The sequence below is a fragment of the Lepus europaeus genome, chromosome 6, assembly GCF_033115175.1.
Source record: "Lepus europaeus isolate LE1 chromosome 6, mLepTim1.pri, whole genome shotgun sequence".
Lineage (NCBI taxonomy): Eukaryota > Metazoa > Chordata > Mammalia > Lagomorpha > Leporidae > Lepus > Lepus europaeus.
In genome coordinates this window covers 35,452,407-35,471,475 of record NC_084832.1, presented here as the reverse complement: position 1 = coordinate 35,471,475, position 19,069 = coordinate 35,452,407, and the positions used below count along the sequence as shown (strand labels likewise).

At 37.2% G+C, this 19,069-nt stretch overlaps 1 protein-coding gene across 6 annotated transcripts in view; it reads right to left on the bottom strand.

The window, feature by feature from the left end:
- Positions 1-19,069, bottom strand: part of MYCBP2 (MYC binding protein 2) — a 301,875-nt gene that overhangs the window by 201,302 nt on the left and 81,504 nt on the right. For 5 of the 6 annotated variants that reach the window (XM_062194062.1, XM_062194063.1, XM_062194064.1 and 2 more), the window contains exons 14-18: positions 18,383-18,541; positions 16,019-16,223; positions 9,082-9,227; positions 8,328-8,429; positions 1,561-1,668 (exon numbers count right to left, since the gene is read on the bottom strand). In XM_062194062.1, the coding sequence (XP_062050046.1) occupies positions 1,561-1,668; positions 8,328-8,429; positions 9,082-9,227; positions 16,019-16,223; positions 18,383-18,541 (720 nt within the window). The remainder of the gene's footprint in view (positions 1-1,560; positions 1,669-8,327; positions 8,430-9,081; positions 9,228-16,018; positions 16,224-18,382; positions 18,542-19,069) is intronic. The other variant, XM_062194065.1, reaches the window with a different exon arrangement.

Genomic DNA, 19,069 nt, shown 5'->3' with positions numbered 1-19,069 from the left:
AAAGAACACATATTCTTGCAACAATCATACTTATTTACCTTGCATGCCCCAAATATTCTTTCTTGGATTTTAAACATTTATGGCATTATTAGATAGCTTGGCAAATAAAGGAATCACAAATTTATCATGGCTAATTATGCTGTATTTAAAACACTCTTGATTTTTATTTCTTCAGAATATATTGTTTTCCTCTATTTGTGCTTTTACTAAAAACAGAGGTTTTGTCTTGTGTTTTTGCTATGCATGGCAAGCTGAGAAATGCTAATAAAAGTCAAGTTGACTCGGGGTCGGCAATGTGGCATAGTGGATATCCCATATGGGCACCAGTTCGAGTCAGCTGGTTGTTCCTCTTCCAATTCAACTCCCTGCTAATGCCCCTGAGAAAGCAACGGAAGATGGCCCAAGTGCTTGGGCTCCCCGTTAGCCACATAGGAGACCAGGAAGGAGCTCCTGGTTCTTAGCTTCAGATTGGCCCAGATTTGGCTGCTGCAGCCATTTGGGCAAGACAACCAGTGGATGAAAGATTCTCTCTCTCCCTCTGTCACTCTGCCTTTTAAATAAATCTTTAAAAAAAAAATAAAGCTAATTAATCCTATACTGCATATATACTATTACTGTATGTGATAGCTTTTAAAAACTAGGTTCTATGTTTTTGCAGTAAAGAAAAAATAACATACAAACATGAATTAGATTAATTTGTCTATATGAAAGCTCTGTTTTTAAAAGTTCCTATTCCACTGTTCAGGGCTTATCTTGGGCATTTAAGAATACAGTGGCTGTGTACCAGCAATGAAAAGCCCCTGGTTAACATGCCAGTTTCAAGTCAGAATTTATATATAAATTTATAATTTCTTTAAATGAAATTCTTTCCTGATGTTAGCTGAGCCAAAGATAGTGGCTTAACAGAAAACAAGCATGCTTTACAACATTTAGAACTAGCCCCTCACAAATTTGGTGGAAGAGGCCAGAGGACTACAGGAAGCCTACATGATTCACACTTTGCTCACCCCTGTTTATACATGACCCTCAAATGTCAAATATTTATACATTCATGTATGTTGTATATATAATGTAGCACATTAAAATAGTAAAAAACTATAAAGGCAGTCTTTGCAGTTTATATACCGAACTTAGTAACTTTGTTAAATCTAGAGCATATAGACACCTTCTTATTCACTCCCCCACTAAAAAACCAAAATAAACCCTAAAGACTGAAAAATGCCAGATCACAGTCACCTAACAGCAGATAATAAAGGACGAAAAGTAAAAAGCAGTGCTTATATTTTTCCACTTTCCCTTAACTTCACGAAAATTGAAAGGAAATGGAAGATTATAAAATGTTTTCTTTATAGAAGTTTAACAACAACAAAAATTGAAACAAGAAGCATGCTAGTCACTGACCAACAGTACCACTTTCAGCATGTTCTTTCTCCTCAGGCTACATAATAACGACAGAAGCAAAGTAGAAGAACCGAGTTTGTGCGTTTCCCATAGATGAAATTCGAATGAGTGGAGAAGCTGGCAAAGTACCCCACCTCATTGATAAGGAAGACCAAATACCTTTGTGCTTGTCCCGTTTATGCTTTAGCTGTGCTGGATGGGATCTGAGTCTGGCTAGAGCCTGTTCTCGATGGTTCATAAAAATAGGACCAGCAAATACAAGGGGGCCTGAGGAGAAACATTTTGTATGTGCATAGAAAAGCTCACAAGATGAACACACTACAATGAACAAAATAATTCAAACTAAAATACATAAAAATTTATTCTTAATTGCTTTGGAATTATACTTTCTTCCAAATTCCCCACCACGAAACATAACCGATTCATCCTTCTACAAACAAGTTAATACCTTATAATACATAAGATACAAATCTCATCTTTTATACTTATAAAATTATTGAGCAGTGACTACTTTCAAACAGATAATAAGCTCAATTCAAATAAATTATCTTACAATTTTTAAAAATCATATACATTTAATCTGAGTAATCCATATAATCACTGAAAAAAAATCTTATTGAAATACCAAAAACCAACTAATGTTAAATTAATTATTAAGTTTTAACAAGATCTTCCAGGTTTACTGTCTGAGTCAATCTTGCAATACAACCAAGATTAAAATATTCCTGACATGTTGTAACAGAGGTTAAGGGAAACCAGCTGATCAAAAACAAAGGAAAAATTTAAACTTTCTATGGCCCTGTGTGTGTGCAGAAACCAAGACAACCACAGCTTGACATTGACAGTAAATAGTATCCAAGTAACATTTTAGAAGACCATTAACCATGTTTCATTAAACCATTTCTTTCTGAAGTATCATAAAGACACATATATACATACACAAATATATTCCCACACAGATTAGTTATTGTAACTTACTTAGTATTTAAGCAACAAAATCTGCAGTCAAATTATTTTAACAAAATTTTAAAAAATCACTTCTTCCCATTAACATTTTTCTTGGGGAAAACAGAAATTTAAGTTAAACCTTAAATTTTTGGGTTTTTTTCCTTACAGAACAGAATTAGTTTCCCTGAGTTTTAGCAACATTGAAAATGCCTTCCTCTGGCCTCAGAATCAGCCCTTAAGGCATTCGGAACTGGCTAAAAAACCCATGAGAGTATTTCAGGCATGGAAAGCCAAGACACTCTGGCAAAAAAAAAAAAAAAAAAAAAAAAAAGAATGACCTCACTCTGTGAGTAAGATCCCAGCAGAAAGAACAGGCCATCAAAGAAGGAGGTACCTTTCTATGAAGGGAGGAGAGAACTTCCACTTTGACTATGGCCTTGTTTGGAGTTGGCAAACTCAAGAGGCCTCCATACATGACAAGCACCTCGGGTGATTACTGACACCATAAACAAGAGTGTCAATTGTTAAGTTAACGACAGGAGTCACTGTGCACTTACTCCCCATGTAGGATCTCTGTCCTCAATGTGTTGTACTATGTGAATTAACGGTATAACTAGTACTCAAACAGTACTTTACACTTTGTGTTTCTGTGTGGGTGCAAACTGTGGAAATCTTTACTTAGTATATACTAAGTTGATCTTCTGTATATAAAGATAATTAAAAATGAATCTTGAAGAATGGGATGGAAGAGGGAGTGGGAAAGGGGAGGGTTGCGGGTGGGAGGGAAGTTATGGGGGGGAAGCCACTGTAATGCAAAAGTTATAATTTGGAAATTTATATTTATTAAACAAAAGTTAAAAAAAAAAAAAAAGAAAATGGGGCCGGCGCCGTGGCTCAGTAGGCTAATCCTCCACCTTGTGGCCCCGGCACACCGGGTTCTAGTCCCGGTCGGGGCACCGATCCTGTCCCGGATGCCCCTCTTCCAGGCTAGCTCTCTGCTGTGGCCAGGGAGTACAGTGGAGGATGGCCCAAGTGCTTGGGCTCTGCACCCCATGGGAGACCAGGAGAAGCACCTGGCTCCTGCCATTGGAACAGCGCGGTGCGCTGGCCACAGCGCGCCTACCACGGCGGCCATTGGAGGGTGAACCAACGGCAAAAAGGAAGACCTTTCTCTCTGTCTCCCTCTACTGTCCACTCTGCCTGTCCAAAAAAAAAAAAAAAAAAAAGACAATGCCTTCAAATTTTAAAGCACTCCTAATTTGACAGGTAAGTAACAATTTTTGAAAAAGAAATTATAAGATACAATAAATGGGCATTTTTAACTAAAACAAATTTTTTCATGACTTTCAATTGATCTTCAGTGTAATTAATTTTTCCTAATGACAGAACAAATGGAAACTACTGCTTTGTAATAAATTTGACAAATGTTTAATTAACTGCCAATATCTTTCATTAAATATTAAAATGGGTAAAATAAACCTTTCAATTATGTTTTTAGAAAGACAAAAATGCAAGTAGCACCATTCTATGAAAAAAACAGAATAATATATTCCATGATTCATGTTAATGTAATGTTAACAGAAGAATTGTGTTGTTTCCCAAAAATGTGGTACCAATTATTTTCAAGCTATTGAGCTTTCTTTCTTTCTTTCTTTCTTTTTTTTGACAGTCAGAGTTAGAGAGAGAGAGAGACAGAGAGAAAGGTCTTCCTTCTGTTGGTTCACCCCCCAAATGGCTGCCAGTATCCCATATGGATGCCGGTTCAAGTCTCGGCTGCTTCACTTCCGATCCAGCTCACTGTTATGGCCTGGGAAGATGGCTTCTGCACCCATGTGAGAGACCCAGAAGAAGCTCCTGGCTCTTGGCTTCGGATAGACAGAGCGCTGGCCATTGTGGCCATTTGGGTAGTGAACCAGTTGATAGAAGGCCTTTCCCTCTCTACCTCCCCTTCCCTCCCTCTCTTTCTCTCTCTGCCTCTCTGTAACTTTGCCTTCAAATAAATAATAAATGTTTAAAAAAAAAAAAAAAAGATCCACGCCCGGACAGTTGGCATAAAATGGGAATGATCTGGGCAAGCCAGGACAAACACTTACCCCATCTATAACTCATCACTATGAGACTTTGATTTGACTCATAGGAAGAAAGAAGGAAGGAAAAGTAACAGATATTGTTTAGGTTTCCAAATAATAGAATTCTGAAACAGGAATATAAAGATAAGATCATTGACATACTCATCCATTAGTTACTCTGTAGATTTAGAGTTTTATGGTTAAGAATTCCACTGAGTAAGCACTTCAGTTATTAAGTTATTAAGTTAACAGAAGTACTAGACAATCAATCGACCCCATGTAATCTAAAAAACTAATCATTGACACTATTGAAGATTTGTCAATGAGTACTGTTGATACTTAAGAAGATAAACAAGAAAAATGTTATCTGGAAGATTAGTAACATATAAATTTAAAGACAAAAGTTCTAAATTTATCCTAAAAGTAATAAAATTGTTTATGGTTGCAATAATACATTCTTGTATAGGAGAACCAGAGACTAAATTACAACAGGCCTGAGGCTGACTAAGTGAGGTTACAGTCCAAGGCCTAGGTCCTGAAATTCTGATCAGTTTTGAAACAGTCAACACAGATTTGGTAAAGAATGAGACAAGTCAATAAAATGATTTAACATAATCTACTTTAGAAATTTTGAAACATTAACACACAGAAAAGCCAATTACTCAGGAGCATAATGACTAGAATACCAAGCAGAGACCAAGAAACAAAAGACAAATATATGTGGCAGCTGGAACACCAAAAATTTGACATTTGTTTTCCTCATGAGGACAGAGCAAAATTGACGATCTTCTCTAGCACAACACCAGAGAAGAGCCACAGAATGTGGTCCATTTCCAGGACGCTGAACCCCGAAAGTTGTTAGGCACAGATGATTCTGACGTAAGAGGCCAGCAGAACAAACTGTGAACTACATTGACCCAGTGCAGTGACCTAGAACACTATCACCATCACCCAGAAGATGGTTAGGACAATTTTCTGTGCTCAGATGTGGGGTGGGCCTGAGAACTGGGCTTGCTAACAAGGGCCCAGAGTGATGCTGGCCTCTAAGACAAAAGGCACAGCACCTGACAAGGACTTCTCCATCTGCTTAGAGTAAAAATATTGTTAGAAAATTCCTTAAAACTTATCTATATTTTGTAAGAAATGAAAACTCAAGTTTAATATGTAACTCCTATTTTATTTATGAAGTCATGATTATTGGAAAATTCATAAATGTTAATATGCTGGTATTTACTATCAAGTTATTTCCCTATGTAACTGAGTGTATATCTGCAAATACTTCATTTTATTTATAAAAACTAGTTTTCTTATAAAATTCCTTTAAGGGGGTGCTAAGAGGAAATAAATAAGATCAATGAAGTGTCCTATAAGATACTGTTTTTTAATGATTTCATGTAAGTAGTTCCAAAGTCACTGAGTATGATTTTGAAGTTGGACCTTTTAAAAATGGATACATAAGGCCGGCGCCGTGGCTCAACAGGCTAATCCTCCGCCTTGCGGCGCCGGCACACCGGGTTCTAGTCCCGGTCAGGGCACCGATCCTGTCCCGGTTGCCCCTCTTCCAGGCCAGCTCTCTGCTGTGGCCAGGGAGTGCAGTGGAGGATGGCCCAAGTGCTTGGGCTCTGCACCCCATGGGAGACCAGGAGAAGCACCTGGCTCCTGCCATTGGAACAGCGCGGTGCGCCGGCCGCAGCGCGCTACCGCGGCGGCCATTGGAGGGTGAACCAACGGCAAAAGGAAGACCTTTCTCTCTGTCTCTCTCTCACTGTCCACTCTGCCTGTCAAAAAAAATAAAAATAAAAATAAAAATGGATACATAGTTAGAATTCTTCTTTAAGAATATTTTTATGAAATAAGCAAAAACTAAAAGCAGAAAATACTTTTCACAGTACTGTGTTAACTGAAACACATATATAGGAACTATGTCCTCCCTCTGCATGATTCCACAGCAACTGTGATGACATTACAAAGAAAGGTTGTGGTTCTTGTATGTATACGTTCTGGTTAATTTCAGTACCACACAAAGCAAGCACCATGGTAACTGAAATCCTTAGTGAAGAACTCAACTCATCAAGACAAGATATTTATTACATATTCTATTTTAACAAGCATGAAGGAGATAATATAAGTACAAAAGGGTTCAACCAAAAAATGGAGATAAGACAAAATTTTGTGCACCAGTAATCTGAACAAAATGTTCTCACTGAAGTGTCTTTATATATTCACAACTGCACGTGAAGCCTACTTTCACAACATATACACCAAAAGCTTAGAACCAGTTTGTTTGAAAAAATCAAATACAGGAATATCATTCTTCTTAAAATTTCACTAAGAGGAGTTTCTTAACCTTTATGTGGTTAGAGCTTAAAATTAATATTTTAAAGGTCTATGACACCTTTTAAAATAAATGGTAAAAGAATATTCTATAGTCATCAAGTTTTGCTGAATTACCAATACATAATTAATGTTTCTTTACTTTGAATACACAGAAATATACTATACATAGAGAAGAATAGCCTATTTTTGCAAGAGGAAAAAACAGTAACAAGATACACAGCATTTTGTAAATAAATACCATTATATTGACTGGCTATTCTTTGCAACCCATGAGATTGCTGGAATTTTAAGTCAACTCATATGACTCAATCTAATATCCCCGAACAAAAAAAAACACATGTTGATAATGTTGATATTAACATTAAGCAAATCATGCCATTAATATAAAAACATTAGTGTCTAATTACAATTTGTTATAAAGACCCAGAACTTACATGCTACTCTATTTCCTAGGAAACATCCTATATATTCATATTATGGAAATAATGTCAGTATCTCTTAAAGGCAGTGATTTCATATAAACATAGCTAAACTTAAAAGCCAACATTCACACTGTTTATTAGATGTCATGAAGAAAAATTTGTGTTCTAAACATGTTTTATAATTTAAGTTTAATAAAAAACGAATTTATCATATGTACTATATATTTTAGTACTTATTTCATTTTACACTAAAAAAAGAACAGCTTAAAAAAAGTGCATGTTTATTAAATGGATAATATGTGAAATGTATCTTGTATAGCAAATACCAAATCATTTCTAGTAAGTATTTTTAAAATTCAGTCCCAATGACTATTTCTAATCTAGATTTTTGCCTAGCAGCAAAATAAATCACAGACCGCTGAAATAATCCATCTTAATCTTAAAAAGAAAAGATTCTATTGGGCAACAATAGTTTTAGTAATGAAAGATGTATCTCAGCTTGTTGGTTGTATACTTTGGAATACCAGTTATAATTTTCAAGCCAAGAAATGATCACAAACAATGAAAAGATAAACACTAACCGTATCTTTGCAAAAAAATAAAAATAAAAGAAAAGTACCTTTGGACTTTCCTATTAACTCTTTTTGCAGATAGCTAAAATCAGCTTTTCACAAAAACACACACAAAATTATTATTAGTGAGCTGGATTTGAAGGAAGTGTATGGGAACTACGCCTAGCTAATAAAAGACCTGAATGACAAAGGACACAGAAATGAAAAAAACACATTAAACTGAATTTTGTTCCTTGGTCAAACAGATGAATCCTAAGTCTGGGTGAAGAATGAAAGTTCCTAGAATCTAATTTTGAAGATTTTCCATTCATAATATCAGTGATACCTGACAGAAGGCATATTTTAAATATGGTTGTCTTATGGTATAAAACCCCAATTGAATTAAGCACATCTTATTAGCATAATTTCTAATATCCTGAAGAGTTTCACCCATTATTTACATGATTTGTCAGATTGTTATCAATTTCAAGTGTAATGGTTTCTTAACAAAGCAGCCTAGTCCATGAACTTTTCAGTAGTCTCAGTCTAGGGTAAGAAAATGGGTTTTCATACACTTTTTCTCTGTAGCTACATCTTACCTCTTCCCTCCTCTAGCCTGTGTCTTCTGAGTACACGCTGCCGTTTTTCTTCTTGTCGTAACTGAAGATGTTCTTCAATGTTAACCCCGGGTACTGGAACAGCTAGATGATTAATACAAAACAAAGTCATATAACATATGTTATATAATAGCTATTACAAACCTAAACAAAACTCAAGAAAAACATTGTCCAGGCCAGCGCCGTGGCTCAACAGGCTAATCCTCCGCCTTGCGGCGCCAGCACACCGGGTTCTAGTCCCAGTCAGGGTGCCGGATTCTATCCCGGTTGCCCCTTTTCCAGGCCAGCTCTCTGCTACGGCCCGGGAAGGCAGTGGAGGATGGCCCAAATCCTTGGGCCCTGCACCCACATGAGAGACCAGGAGAAGCACGTGGCTCCTGGCTTTGGATCAGTGCGATGCACCAGCCGCAGCGGCCATTGGAGGGTGAACCAACGGCAAAAAGGAAGACCTTTGTCTCTGTCTCTCTCTCTCACTATCCACTCTGCCTGTCAAAAAAAAAAAAAAAAAAAAAAAGTCCAAAACATCAGATTAGTTTTACTACAAGAATTCTTAGCCAAAAAAAAAAAAAAAAAAGGAAAACAAATCTTGTTCCTTAATGAACTGCCTGTTTTGTTGGTTACCATAAGGATGATACTGATTACTACTGTAATATTTAGCATGTATCCAACAGAATTGTGTACACTACCAGAGTTACTGAGTTGAGGACAAAATGGTTAGTACACTCAACCAACTTACCTAAAAGAAGATCTAAAGGTATCATTTCTTTCACTGCATCGAGAATTCCTCTTTGTCGTGCTTCTTGACCATCCAACTCTCTTGCACAAGCCTTGCAACATCCACACACAGCACATCCTGATTCTCCAGAACCACAACCACAAATCCTTTTAAAAAGAAGAGGTTAAGTGAAATCCTTCTGGTCTGTACTTAAAACTCTATTCTGTGTACACTTCTATTCCATATTTGTTAGATTAAATTAAATGAGTCCGTAATGAAAATACGCCCATCAGATAAAGATTTCAATTTTAAAGAAAAGGTATGTACAGAAAACTAATTAAAAACAAGAGTTCATTAATCTCTAATAGATACAACTGGTATTTTTTTAATGATTTATTTATTTATTTAAAAGGCAGAGAAAAGGAGAGAGGGAAAGGGGGAGAGATCTTCCATCTGATGGTCAATCTCTAAATGGCTGCAATAGCCAGGTCTGGGACGTTTCAGAGCCAGGAGCCAGGGAACTCCACCCCAGACCCCAACATGGTTGGCAGGTGCCCAAGTATTTAGGCCACCTTCTGTGCATTAGTAGGAAGCTAGATGGGAAGCAGAACAGCCAGAACTTGAACCAGCACTCCAATATAGCATGCCAGCATCATAAGTATGGCTTAACGTGCTATGCAACAGTGCTGGCATCATAACTGGTATATTTCTATAAAAATTACAAATTGATTCAGAGATTGCCAAGGCCCCTATCAACAGTGAATTAAACTTTTCAACTTTAGTGAAGCACAGTAGTATTAGGTGGCCAAGATGGATTGGTTGGCCAAAGAAGAAGCACACACTATATGCTATAATGGAGGTGTTGGCCACATTCAGTGAATGAGCAGAACATGTTAACCTCACAATTTCCTTCCCCTTCTTCCGCTTTATATGCAATCAGTTCCCACTCTGCCTTTCCATTGTGTCCGATTTCCTGTTTTTCCTCTTCTTTTTGTCCTTTTTTGTTTGGCATTTGTCTATAACAAATAGAAAGTACACCCCAAGAAGTTACAGAGAGGGTCAATGAAGAACTAATGTGTTAGTCTCGTATTTTGTAAATGTTTGCAGACATCATAGTTTTCATGTCATTTATTAGATCAATCTTTAAAAACTTTGGACAGCCTGGCCAGGCCCTTGATTACACTTATATGTACAGTACAAGAGGAGATCTATCTGCAACAGTTTGAAAGATATAGTTAGGCACCTATGAACTCCTAGCTGTTAAAAACAGGGATATTTTTGTTTGTTAGTTTTTTTAATATTTATTTGAAAGACTAAGAGAGAGAGAGAGAGAGAGAAATGGACAGAGAGGGAGGGTGGGAGGGAAGGATAGAGAGAAAGAGAAAGAGAGAGAGGTCTTCTATCTATTGGATCGTTAGTCCAGTGGTTGCAATAGCTGGGGCTAGGCCAGGCCACCAAGAGCCAAGAACTCAATCTGAGTCTCCCACATGGGTTGTAGGGACACAAGTAGTTGGCCAAAAGATTAATAACAATTTGGAGGATCATTTACTATAAAGTAAAAACTATGAAACGATAATATGCCCTAATGAACTAATGAACACTATTTTTTAAATAGTGTTTTTATAACACCAGTCCTTCTCAAACTTTTTCATAACTCATTAAATGAAGCCACTATTATCTGATGCCAAAGCCAAAGATACTACAAGAAAATAAAATCAAAGAAACTTGCAAACCAATATTCTTTATGAACATTAATGAAAAAGTCCTCTACAAAATACTAAAAAATAGAATTCAGCAGAATATTAAAAAAAATAGACCAAAGTAGAATTTATCCCTGGACTATAACATGTGAAAATTAATGTAACATATCAAATTAACAGAATAAAGTGAAAAACTGATATCAACTAATGTCGAAAAAGCAATCAAACAAAATTCAATACACTTTCATGATATTAAAAAACTCAAAAAACCGAAAATAAAAGGAAATCATCTCAACATAATAAAAGCCATACATGAAAATCAAGTATCATATTTAACAGTGAAAGGCTGAAAACTTTTCATCTAAGACCAGGAATAAGACACTTCTGCCACTTCTATTCAATATGTTACAGAAAGTATAACAAGATCAATTAGGCAAGGAAAAGAAATAAAAGGCACATAAACTTGAAAGGATGTAGTAAAACTGTAGCTGTTCACACATAATATGTTCTCATCTGTAGAAAACTCTAAAGAGTCCACATGAAAAAAATGGTAGAATTAATAAGTCAATTTAGTAAAGTAGCAGAATACAAAGTCAACATGCAAAAATCAGTTGCATTTCTAAATATTCACAATCTGATACAGAAATTACAAAATAACTTTAAACCATATAAAAGAACAAAATATTTAGCAGTGTATTTTTATATTATATTAGTATTACTGTATTGCCAGTATTATATTAGTATATTGCTAAAACGTCAATATGATCCAATGTACTCTATAAATTCAAGGGAATAACAAAATCCAAGTGAATTTTTGAAGTGGTAGAAAAACATATCCTAAAATTCCTACTGACTCTAAACAACCAAGCAATTTTGAAAAAGCCGAACAAAATAGTCACATTTCTTGATTTCAAAACTTTCCACACAACTACAGCTATCAAAAATGTGCTACTGGCCTCAAGACAGTCATGTAGGCCAAGGGAATACAACAGGCAGCCTAGAAATAAACCCTCAAATATATGATCAAACAACTTTCTGACATGGGTGCCAACACCATTCAATGGGAGAAAGGTCAGTCTTTTCAAAAAATAGTACTGGGAGAATCAGGTATTTATATGCAAAACAATGAAGTTGAGCCCTTACCAAACACTGTATAAAAAATTGACTAAAAATGGATTAAAGACCTAAATTTAAAACTTAAAACTATTAAAACTTTAGGAGAAAACAGGACAAACACTTTTGCAATATTAAATCTGGTAATGATTTCTTAGTTTTGGCACCAAAAATATAATAGCAACAAAAGAAAAAACAGAGAAATTGGATTTAATGAAAAAATGAAATTTTTTGTGTATCCAAAGACAAAACTGGGGCAGGTTAAACTGACATTTGGGATACCTGCATCCCTCATAAGTTCAAGTCCTGGGCTACTCCACTGCTGATTCAGCTCCCTGTTAATGTGCCTGGGAAAGCACCACATGATGGCTTAAGTACATTAATTCATGTAATCCAATTGGGTGAGTAGAATGGAGAACCTGGCTCCTGGCTTCAGCTTGGCCTGTCCCCAGCTGTTTGAGGCCATTTCGGGAGTGAATCAGTGGATGGAAAATCTCTGTGACTTTGCTTCTCTAATAAATCAGTCTCTTTTTTTTTAAGGTGATATCAACAAACTAAAAGATAACCCACAGATGTAATTTTTCATTTGGTATATATTCTAGAATATATAGAGAACAAAAATTTCAACCAAAAAATACATGATTCAACTAAAAAATGAGCAAAGAACCTAAGTAGATAATTCTCAAAAAGAAGACCTTAATATAGACACTTAAGGACATGAAAAGATTATCAGTATTACTAATCACTACAGAAATTCAATTCCAAGCTATATCATTAGGATGGCTACTACCAAAAAAAAAAAAAAAAAAAATCACAAACAGCAAGTGTGGGCAAGGATACAGAGAAATTAGAACACTTGTGTTCCATTGGTGAGAAGGTAGAATGATAGTCACTGTGCAAAAACAGTATGGTGGTGCCTCAAAACATTAAAAACAGAAAAATTATATAGTCTAGGACTCCTACTTTTTGGTATAGGAGGTGTTTTCAAAAACTTCATGGAAAATGTGTATTATTAAAAAACTTCCCAAGGAATTCAAATTGTTTTTACCCTAAAATAAACATATCTTCTCATTCCATTACTCTCCAAACTTTTTGAAGTTACCTAATATATCCAAAAGGCAAGCAGGGTCTCAAAAAATATTCACAAATTCATGCTCACATCACATTATTCACAAAAGTAACAATCTGGAAGCAACCTAAGTGTCCACCAATAATCAATGAATGATAATCAAAATTTGGTGTGTATATGTACAGTGGAATATTATTGGCTATTAAGAAATAAGGAAATCCTGACTTATGCTACAACATGGTTAAATTAAGGACATTATGCTAAGTGAAATAGCTGGTCAGAAAAAGACAAATAATGTAGGATTCCACTTATATAAAGTTCTTGGACAAAACTATAAAGACAGAAAGTAGAAAGATGGCTGGCAAGGGCTATAGACTGGAAAGAACTGGGAGTTAATTGTTTAATGGGTATAGTCTCAGTTTTGCAAGATGAAAAGAGATAAGAAGCTGGATGGTGATAACAGCTGCAAAACATTATGAAAGTATTTAATATCACAGAACTGTACTCTTAAAAAGTTAAGATGGCCAATTTTTCATCATGTATATTTTACCACAACAAAAAATTGGGAAAATAGTATTTTGTGTTTTTTTTTTTGCCAGGCAGAGTTAGGCATCGAGAGAGAGAGACAGAGAGAGAGAGAGTTATAGATAGTGAGAGAGACAGAGAGAAAGGTCTTCCTTCCATTGGCCGCTACAGCTGGTGCTACGCCGATCAGAAGCCAGGAGCCGGGTACTTCCTCCCGGTCTCCCATGTGGGTTCAGGACCCAAGCACTTGGGCCATCCTCCACTGCACTCCCAAGCCACAGCAGAGAGCTGGACTGGAAGAGAAGCAACCAGGACTAGAACCCAGGGTGCCGGCGCCACAGGTGAAAGATTAGCCAAGTGAGCCATGGCGCCAGCTGGGAAAATAGTTTTCAACTTCAAATCTATTCTAAGATATATAATTACAAATTTCTAACAGTTGAAGTCATCTTAAATAACTTGCAGTGTCTCGTGATATATTCCTATGTTACATCCATCATATACTCATTTTCCTTCATTGAAAAAGAAATTGCATGGAGCAGGGGCAGGCATTTTGTATAGTGCTTGGGATGCCTGCATCCCACATTGGAGTGCCTGATTCAAGTCTAGGCTCCTCTGCTTCTAATCTAGCTTGCTTCTAATTGGCACTTTGGGAGGCAGCAGATGATGACTCAAGTATTTGGTTCCCTGACAACCATGTGGAAGACCCAGGCTTCTGCCTTTGGCTTGGCTGCTGGGAATGTTGGGGACACATGAGAAGTGAACCAGCAGATACAGGATCTCTGTCTTTCACATAAAATGAAAGTAAATAGGGGCCAACACTGTGGCGTAGCAGGTAAAGCCACCGCCTGCAGTGCCAGCATCCCAAATGGGCACCAGTTTGGGTCCCAGCTGCTCCGCTTCTGATCCAACTGTCTGCTTATGGCCTGGGAAAGCAGTGGAAGATGGCCCAAGTCCTTGGGCCCCTGCACCGGCGTGGGAGACCTGGAGGAAGCTCCTGGCTGCTGGCTTCAGATCAGCGCAGCTCTGGCCATTGCGGCCAGTTGGGGAGTGAACCAGCGGATGAAAGACCTCTCTCTCTCTCTCTCTCTCTCTCTCTCTGCCTTTCCTCTCTCTGTGTAACTCTGAGTTTCAAATAAATAAATGAATAAATCTTAAGAAAAAAAGAAAGTAAATAAAGAAATATTCTTTAAAAAAAATTGTGAGTGGGGCCTTTCCTTAAGATGCCCATGTTACATATCAGAGTAGTTGGGCTGGATTCCCAGTTCTTGCACCTGACTCCAATTTCCTGTTAATGCACACCCTATGAGGCAACAGCGATATCTTAAGTGGTTGGGATCTGCTACTCATTGTGTTCTCAGTTCTCGACTTCCACCCCAGTGCAGTCCTGGTCATGGCAGGCAATTGAGAAATGAACTAGTAAGTAGTTGGAGGTGCTTGCTCTCTGTCTCTCAAATTAAAAAAAAGCTTTTGAATTATTGTACTTGGGTATGCAATATACATACAAGCCTATGAATAACTTTTAGAATCTGTCTCTGAAGATAAAAAGCACACAAAGAATAATTTCAGGAGAAAACAAAGAATTCAGGGATTCACTTAATATATTTATCAGTTGCTCAAGCTAAGAAACTGGGGATAGTGTATTTTAATGGAAACAGTTTGGGAAAAGATCAGGAGAATAAACTTTATTCGACCACTGTTTGAAAAAAAAAACTTCATAACCTTTTTATTGCATCCAAATTAAATTTTAAAATAAATATTAGGTCCTTAAAACTAAAAAACAGTGCCAAACATAAATCTCCATGGAATAGATATTGTTCTTTAATAAAGAGTAAAATAATTTGCTTATGCTATTAAAGAAAGTGCATTTCTAAAATAATAATTATATTTAAATAGCTTTAAAGAAAAGGTCTATTAGATAAGATCTGGTTAAGGCCAAGTATAAACCTAGAAATAAACCCAACAGTAGATTCATGCAGTGTTTGGGAAGAAGCACTTGACTACTAAAGAGTAATGGTTAAAATAAATGAAAGGAAAGAAAATCAACTTTAGAGATAACACTAAATCAGAAATTAGTAAAATGGTAAATAATTACAAGAATTGTTAAATATTTGGGACCAGCCTGTGCCCCAGCAGACTAAGTCACTGCCTGCAACACCAGCAACCTATATTGGAGTGCAGGTTTGTGTCCTGGCTGCTCAGCTTCCAATACAGCTCCCTGCTAATGTGCCTGGGAAAGCAGAAGATGGTCCCAATACTTGGTCCCCTGCCATCCTTACTGAAGACCAGGATGGAGTTCTGGCTTCAGCCTGGCCCAGCCCTGGCCATTGTGGCCATTTGGGGAGTGAATCTGTGGATTGCAGATCTCTGTGTCTCTCCTTCCTCTCTCTGTTACTCTGCCTTTCAAATTAATAAATTCTAAAAAAAAAAAAAAAAAGAATTGTAGGTACACAGCAATATGCATTAAAGAAACAATACGGTAGAGTTTACTCTGGAAAAATTTAGAAAAACAAAGTAGTCTGCACATTTCCTTCAGCAACAATCCTTGTCTTACCCTCCAGGAACTCTGTCTGGACGCCCACTACTGACACAGCTGGCTCCATAACCGGTACAGTCTCCACATACAGTGCACACCATGCACTGCTCCAGCTTCCATTTATGCATGCCTGGAGGGCACATCATGGACTTCTCATCTTTTTCATCTAATTCTTCCTCCAGGTCTTCATCCATTGCTGTTGCCATATTTTCGATTCCAAATCCTATTTGACAGATCAATTTATAATTTTATGTAGATTATTTCCATGCCTTAAAAATGAGTAATTATATTCCCCAATTTTTTAAAAAAAAGGACACCATAGTAATCCAAGTGATTTTTACAACATAATAATAAAATGTAAGAATGACAAAAGTACATTTTAATTTAGAGAACACTAAATGCTATCTTCATTTCCTCGCTACACAAGAAAGCAGGGAAGGCTATTGTCAAACAGCTCTTAGCTGTTCCTTTCTACCAATAATACTTCTAAATTTTTTCTGGTTGTAGTTTCTCTTTTCCACTCTTAGACCAACACTTACGTTCAACAAATCAAAGAAGCCATCCTAACCACACCACTCTACTCTCCCACTGCCAGCAATCAGCTTCCTAACACAGATATTTGACCTGATAAACTGATTATATTCAAACTTCCAGTATCTCCCAATATCTTTGGAAGAACAAAACCTCCCAGCAAGAGACAGTCACAACATGGCTCCCCATTTCCTTCAACCTCATTTCTTCCAAGGAAACCATAATCCACATGAACCCTAAATTCCTTCTATTCTTCAAACATCCTGTGTCCTTATATGCTCAGGGTTCTTGGGCTCTCTTCCTCATTTATAAGATGCCTCTCAGAGCTAGTATTGTGGCACGATGGGTTAAATTGTCACTTGTAACATTGGCATCGCATATCAAAGTGTGGTTTTGTGTCCTGGCTACTCTGTTTGATTCAGCTTCCTGCTAATGTGTCTAGGAAGGCAGTAAACTTTGGTCCAAGTGCTTGAGTTCCTGACACTCATGTGGGAGATGTGGATAGAGTTCCTGGCTCATGGTGTCAGCCTGATGTAGACCTGGCTGTTGTGGACATTTGAGGAGTAAATTAACAGATGGAAGATCTCTCTCTTCCTGTCTCCCCTCAACCACCGTGTGTGTGAGTCTGTCTGCCTGCCTCTCCTCTCCCCACTATTCTGCCTATCAAAAAAATAAATCTTTAAAAAAGAAAAAAAAGTCTCTCCTTACCTCATCTACCAGCAAAACTCCTTTATAACTGCCAAAAATTTGCTCAGAAGACATTCCTATGAAAGAACTTAGCACATTTTCCAGGGAGTAAGTCACTACCTCTTCCAATCTGTTTATATCTTAAATACAACTTTTATTTTTTTTAAGATTTTATTTATTTATTTGACAGGTATAGTTACAGAGAGAGAGAGAGAGAGAGAGAGAGAGAGAGAGAGAGAGAAAGGTCTTCCTTCCGTTGGTTCACTCCCCAAATGGCTGCAATGGCCGGAGCTGTGCCGATCCAAAGCCAGGAGCCAGGTGCTTCTTTCTGGTCTCCTATGCGGGCGCAGGGGCCCAACCACTTGGGCCATCTTCCACTGTTTTCCCAGGCCATAGTAGAGAGCTGGACTGGATGAGGAGCAACTGGGACTAGAACCGGCGCCCATATGGGATGCCGGCACCACAGGCGGAGGATTAACCCAGTGCACCACGGTGCCAGCTCCTCAAATACAACTTTTAAATTGTGGTACAACACATTCAACTACTTTTTTTTTTTAAATACATAGTACGATCCAGGGATTTCTTCATGGTAAGAATCAGCATCACACTTTTTGTAAACGGCCAGATTATAAACAACCTACGATTTGTGGTATACATAAATCTGTCATATTTTTAATAATGCTTTACAAATGTAAAATTCATTTTTAGCTTACTGAGTTATATATAGAAACAAAGCATCACTTATTTTGAAAGACGTAATATTTGGGGCTGGCGCTATGGTGCAGCGGGTTAACACCCTGGCCTGAAGCGCCAGCATCCCAAATAGGCGCCGGTTCGAGACCCGGCTGCTCCACTTCTGATCCACCTCTCTGCTATGGCCTGGGAAAGCAGTAGAAGATGGCCCAAGTCCTTGGGCTCCTGGCTCCTGGCTTTGGATCGGCACAGATCCGGCCACTGCAACCAACTGGGGAGTGAACCATCAGATGGAAGACCTCTCTCTCTCTCTCTCTCTCTCTCTCTCTCTCTGTAACTGTCGAATAAATAAATAAATCTAAAAAAAAAAATTGTTTTTTTTTTTAAAGAAAGAGGTAATATTTTGCAATATATTGTTCTCAAAAACTGATGAGAAAACACAAATTTTAACATAAAACGTTAAACACCTACCTTTCCCTCCTTGGTTCATGGCACCTGTGTCTCTTCCACACTGTCCTTTATTATTTACACCAAATGTCCAAACTTCTCCATTCTTCATTAAAACACAAGTGTGAGCCTTACCCATAGCTACCTGAGTTACAAAATGGCCCTTCAAATCAGTTACCAAACCTATAGAAAAGATTAAAACTTGGTAAAAAAACAAAACAAAAATCTAAAAAGCCTTTCTAAACCTAGTAAATCAACTATCACAATGTAGAACTTTTTACTTCTGTGGCAAGATAACTCCCCAAAAGTGAAATGAGTAGCCAAAAGACTGGCAGCATATTACTAAACTAATTTTGCTAACTTTGTGAAAAATGTAGGTTTATCTTAAAATGCTATCATCTAGACTTGGGACAAGTCTTTACTATACCATCAGTTCAAGTTTAGGCTTCCTAACAGCTTGCTCCAAATACCCATACCTCCTAACAACACTCAGGAGGGTCAGTGGTTCTTCAGCTTTTACTGGTCTGGGAAAAATGGAGTACTTAATATTTTTTAAATTAAAATATTTGTCTTACTAAACTACAAACAGTATCAATCTCCTATCACACTTTGAGAAAAAGTGTTCTACATTATTAGCTCAGATACCATAAAGATAGTAGTATGAGGTGAAAGGGAAGACTAACTTAAACTTAGGTTCACAATTACAAATTT